At 39.3% G+C, this 6041-nt stretch overlaps 1 protein-coding gene across 2 annotated transcripts in view; it reads right to left on the bottom strand.

Annotated features, from left to right (window-relative positions):
* Positions 1 to 761: 761 nt before the first annotated feature.
* Positions 762 to 6041, bottom strand: part of LOC137625971 (uncharacterized) — a 461042-nt gene continuing 455762 nt past the window's right edge. For both annotated transcript variants that reach the window (XM_068357041.1, XM_068357040.1), the window contains exon 12: positions 762 to 1005. In XM_068357041.1, coding sequence (XP_068213142.1) covers positions 992 to 1005 — 14 coding nt within the window. In that variant the 3' untranslated portion in view covers positions 762 to 991. The remainder of the gene's footprint in view (positions 1006 to 6041) is intronic.

The following is a 6041-nucleotide window of genomic DNA, read 5'->3' as shown; positions in this document are numbered from 1 at the left end:
AGTAGAAGCTGCCAATGAGGAACTTCCATCAAGATGACATGGCTATCTCATCAAAAAATCAGGATGACATGGCTATCTCATCAAAAAATTCATTTTTCCTATGTCAAAATCCATTATCTTAATAAAAAATTGCATTTTTCCCAAATACTGTATACTGTACAAATTAAAGACTTTATATACTGTAATTAATTCCATTGAAGCAACTCCACTGTTCTTTGTAACCTATAACCATGCTTTAGCGCCTGAACCAACTTTCGTGCTAAATATTTTGATTTAGTCAGACTTAAGGGTTGTGCCTTTAGGACGAGTGCAATTTTTCTTGATATTATATGGAGAATGAGTATTACTACAAATTTTTTTCAAGATTTGTCTCAATTTTTTTTTTTTTATTATTATTATTATTACTATTAGACGTGTTGCTAAGGCTTATGCCCCACAGATTAATTGTATTCTCAGATGTCATCCTTACTAAGCAGAAGTGTGTAATAATATGGTTATACTTTGATACCCCACTTAATATCACTTAAAGTTGCAACCAAGTAATGGCATTGCGTAGTTCTTATACACTATCATTGCTTCGTAGACTGTACAGTAAACATTTTCTGGAGATACGCTGTCCTTTCTTATGAGCACAGTTTTTGTTAGTACATACCTTGAATAAATAGAGTGTACAGTACTGAGAAATCCTTGTTTAAGCAATAGAAATACTTTTTACTAATGGCCCAGCTTATCACTTCATTACAATTCCATAAAGGTTAATGAAACTCCTAGTAACTGGATGAAATGTTTTCAAATAAAATAAATGATATGCAATTAATGAAAATGAGGTAGGTGAATGAATGGATGAATGAATTTATATTTTGTATCTTACATGATACCTCTTTAAGAGGCAATATTTTAATGTATTTTTGAAGCAATGACTTCACGTTCCGATATCTAGCTCCTTCCACAAATATCATGAAGGAAGATCAGGATATTCCTCTTCTGAAGGTCATAACAATTTCCCTGAAATAGAAATAAGAAATATAGAAAGGTAATATTTTAACCTACTTGAAAGGAAGATACACATTACTGTTTTTAGACAATAGTTTACATGACGATTACAATACTTCAATTTCCTATGATGATTGTACTGAAGAGAGGTCTATATTGTTATGAAGTAAAATACTTCAGACAATTGTAATTTAACTACCGTAAATACTATGAATATTTTGTTCCTACATGAATACAATCTATTGTCCATTAATAGGAGTATGAATTCAGCAAAGCTAGAAAAGGCCTTTTTAACGAGGTAAAGTTGTAGTTGATGGCGATAGAATGGATGGGCCACACTCGCCTAATAGTCAGTGCACCCTTCCCTTTAATTTCTGGCTGTTTTACTCTAATTTTTTTATTGATTTAATAAATATGCTGAGAGGTTGTGTTTGATGAATATCAAAAGAAGACAAGGATATTCAGTAATTTTAAGCTGCGAAACGAGATGCAAATATTTTTATGACTCGCTTTATGAAAAATGTTTCATTTTAAGGAGAGATTGGCCAGCCAGGCCAAGAATAAAATAGTCACCCATCACAAAAAAGTTGGAGAAAATGAATTCAGACAACATAAAATGTAGCTGTAGTCTATAATAGTGGTAACTATAATAGTACAGTACATATGGAACTGTATTTAGTATATGTAAAGTATTATACTGTATGTATTGTATTATTTTCCATTTATTATTACATTATGTCATAACTACTTAATTTAAGGTTATTAACAGTTAGTTTAGGTATATTGAACGGTTCAAATGTATTTGGTTGTACAGTATTTCAATGTGGTTATACTGTAGCTTTATTATGATATTTAATGTGGTGTTTTGTAGGATTTGAAAAGAATTGGGCAATTTGCATGTGAAATGTGTCACAACACAAAAAATTCACTTTACAAAAGCCACTCCAGAACGAATTAATTTCGTGTTGTGAGGCATAACTGTACTTGTTCCAGCGGGGCGGCATGTCTATTGCTGTTCATTTTCTCACTAGCGTAGCCGTAGAAATGGCAACAGCGTGAGCGTTTGGAGAGGGCCACTGCCCTTTTCTCTGCAGTCTTCCCAACTATGGAAAGGCTCTTAATTAAGTCCCCTCTGGACTTCTCCCATAGGAGTGTTGTTAATGGCTTGACTGAAACCATAGAAGGTGAACTTCAAGTTCCTCCTCCTCCTTTGTTCCATTTTTGGGTCTTTTCATGGTGAAACTTTTAGAAGTAGAAGACATCATCGAAGAAGTCTTAAGAATACCAATTGATAGGAGTCACACATGCGTGGACTCTGAACGATGTGGAACTGAGAACCAAAATATCCCTAGGCGGTGTTTAGATGTGCGGTACAGGTGGTCAGGGTCACACGTCTGCTTTCTGTGCCTAGTCTTCTACTGAGACAAGCATGCTCACCGTTGGTAGGGTTAAAGGGTGCCACTCTTCTTCCTCCTTTCTTGGACAATCGACAAATGAGGGAGGGAGAGTAGTTGTGTGCCAAAAGCTATTCCCACTGGGAAGAAGTATTGATAGACCGAGCATATTAATGCCTCCTCCTCCTCCTCCTCCTCCTCCTCCTCCTCCTCCTCCTCCTCCTCCTCCTCCTCCTCCTCCTCCTCCTCCTCCTCCTCCTCCTCCTCCTCCTCCTCCTCCTCCTCCTCCTCCTCCTCGTGTGTGTGGGAAGAAACAGAGATCACAATGAAAAGGTGGAAGGCGAGACATGACTTCCTCTTTCATCGACCAGGTACCTTCAAGGGTACAACCCGTCAAAAGCAACAATTCTGAGAATTCCATTGTGCCTTTAAGCTAACATTGAAGAGACTGGTGATCTACAGGTCCAATTCAGCACCTTGCGTCTCTACTTCCCCTGAAAAGGCACAGAGAACACTGGATTTTTCATCCTCAACCTGGTTGTTTCAGGTAAGAGGTAGGGCAGAGAAAGGGATAGGAGGACGCTGAAGTCAAATCTACTTGCTGCAGTTCCCATAAGTGGATGTATGCCTGTCTATACATTGAGCAAGAGACACTGATGCAGAGCGGGAAACTGTGAGCTCAAGTTCTTTGTAATGATTACCACTCCCTTTTCTCATTCTCACATCAATTATGTTCAGATCGACCATCTGATATCAGCCAGATCTCGTCTCCCTGCGGTAGAAAAAGAACAAAGTCCTCCGAGACAAGTCCGATAACTCTCCAATTGCAGAAGTCAAAGAGGGAATTGAAGACTAATCATTGCTCTCTCTACTTAGAACAAATTGTTCCCCATAAACCATTCAAGATGGCAATCAGTGTGCAGTCCATGATAAAAAGAAGCCCTCTATATTATCAGGGCATTGAATAATCCTCAAGTGTTCTTGGTAGTCTTCTCTCAAGTTCTATCATCGGCAATTGTCTAGTGAAGGATCTTGACAATTGCCACATTCTACAATCTTACAGGAATTACTTCAGCATAAGAGTCATTCGTCCTTTTGCTATGACTTACGGACAATGGTAATTCCGGGAAATTTTTGTCAGAGTACTGTCAAGCAGAGGATGGAGCATCTCGGAATATAGATGGCATGACACTAGGGAGAGTCCTTCCTTAGGATGATTGCCGGAATATCTGTTCCTGAATGGAGAAGCTAATTCCTCACGGGTGGCTATCCCACCGATCGCTCTAGTAAGTTTTTAAGTATCGCTAGTCAGCAACCAGTTTCCCCTTCCCTATCTGTTTTCTTAGAACAGGAATATGGGACAACCTACCCTGGTAGCTGCATGACAAACCTCGTTGCGGGAATTCCTAACCTTTGGTGAATCTACTGTCCACGTGAATTTGGTAATGCACTTCTGTTCATCACTTACATCAACAAGGGGGCCCCTGTTTCACAGACCCCTAACAAGTTGGCAAGCAGGTGCACTCTTAGGAAATGGACAACACTGTAGAGCTGTTTGCAAGTTTCATCCGGACAAGAGGATTGTTCATATGGGGATCACATGTGTTCCTTACCTCACTGCCTGGCAGAAAGGCTTCTTACTCTTCGAGTTTCACCATCGCTCAACCTGTTTGCCATCCGGGTCAACAAGATACTTCCATCAGTTCCAGACTGCATCGGCAGCAGTTGAGGACACTTTGCTTACGTTTTTTTATGTCCTTTTCCCGTTTCACCAATTTCTTAGGTTGGTTGCCGATATCGAGGTTCAGTGTGACCCTCATTGGTCCTAAACAACTCTATGCTGAATATGATCTGGATCAGCTGTTTTGCTACTTTGTTGGGGCAAGGGGAATTCCTCAATCTCCTCAGTGAATGATAATGGTTTGCTTTCCATCTAAATCTCAACTGGGACGTAAGCCTGGCCTACTGTATTTGCGAGAATTGATGAGTGGATTGTATCGAGTGTCCTCAGGTCTCTCAAGCCTGATGGCAAATAGGCTTTGGTCCTTGAGACTTTCCTCAACAAGTTTATCCCTCGTGAAGCAAGTAGACAAATAGCATAACTTTTCCTGTGTCACAAGTCATTCTCAAAGTTACGTCTCCGTCACCTTGGTACAGAAGTTCGTTGCCAAGACCTAGAACCTAGCCATTCACAACTTCAAGTTCTTCATCGGTTCCCTAAGAGAAGCGATTAGCGAAGACCAAGAAGACTTTCTTTCCTGTCCTGGGAGGATACTACAACTCTAACTACAGCAACACGAGGAATAAGAAAAGAAATCGTAGAATAATTTCTTTTTGGGTCCATGGGACAATCAGGCATGTTTTTTCTACAAATGATATGAAAAAACATGCTGGATTCAAGCTCATGAACTCCCAGCTCTCAAGAACCTGTCAATGGTGCAGTTCTTTGAGACAGGAGTCTGACAACAAGAGACACCCTTCACTACCTATTACTGTACTTACAGGAGTATACTCACAGGTCCCTAGATCTCTTTATCCTTAGCCCATTGGTAGTTGCTCATCAGGTCATGTAGCAAAACATAGATCCTTCACAGGACAGGAAACAACTTGAGTAAATGGAGAAGCTAATTCCTCACATGTGCTTCCCCAAATGATCACTCCAGTAGTAATAGGTACTTATGATTATCAGACATCTCGTTGATCTTACCAACTACTGTATCCTACAGATCCTTGAGGGTTGCCGAGAACTCTCTGGTTGTCCAGAGACCTGTAAGGAAAGAGTTTCATTTTCTTTTCTTCTGAAATGGAAGTAGTGGTATGGAATGTAGGTTAAACACTAACCACTGGAACTTAACAGGCAATTCAGCTCTTTTAATTGATTTTTAATGAATTGAAGTTGGGAGGAAAAGATATAAAAGTTCAGTGCAAGCTTTCTTAACAATGAAATTTTTTATTAGTCCTGGTTGCGTTAGATGTCCTAGGTTTAACTATATGTATGTGATTAATTTATCACCTACAAGAGGCCCTCGGGTTATAATGGTATTGAGTTACGACCATTCACTTTTAAGAATGGGTTCCCGTAAAGTACTCAAAACATTTATTGTAACTTAAGATACAAGAGCGGAATGAGTTCTGGAATGAATTAACAAGGTGTGTAGAAGGACTGGGTAGAAGGAATTGTGTAGTTGTCATGGGTGACTTAAATGCTAGAGTGGGCGCTGGAGAGGTAGAAGGTGTCATTGGGAAGTATGGCGTACCAGGTGAAAATGAGAGTGGTGAGAGACTGGTAGATATGTGTGTTGAGCAAGAAATGGTGATAAGTAATAGCCTTTTAAAAAAGAAAGATAAAAATAAGTATACATGGGTAAGAGTGGCAAATGAAAGAGTAGTAGAAAGGGCATTAATGGATTATGTGTTAATAACTAAAAGAATGTTGGAAGATTGAAAGACGTGCACGTGTTTAGGGGTATGGCTAACGGTATATCTGATAATTTTTTGGTGGAAGGAAAATTAGTTGTAGCAAAAGAGTGGGGAAATAGAGTAGGTGGATGTAAAAGGGAGCGTGAGGGTTGAAGAGCTAATAAAACCGGGGGTAAAAAGTAAATATCAGGAAAGGTTGAAAATGGCATATGACGAAGTGAAAGTAAGAGAAAC

Source organism: Palaemon carinicauda, chromosome 33 (assembly GCF_036898095.1).
Source record: "Palaemon carinicauda isolate YSFRI2023 chromosome 33, ASM3689809v2, whole genome shotgun sequence".
Classification (NCBI taxonomy): Eukaryota; Metazoa; Arthropoda; class Malacostraca; order Decapoda; family Palaemonidae; genus Palaemon; species Palaemon carinicauda.
Note: the sequence above shows the minus strand (reverse complement) of the source record. Positions and strands in the feature narration are given on the sequence as shown.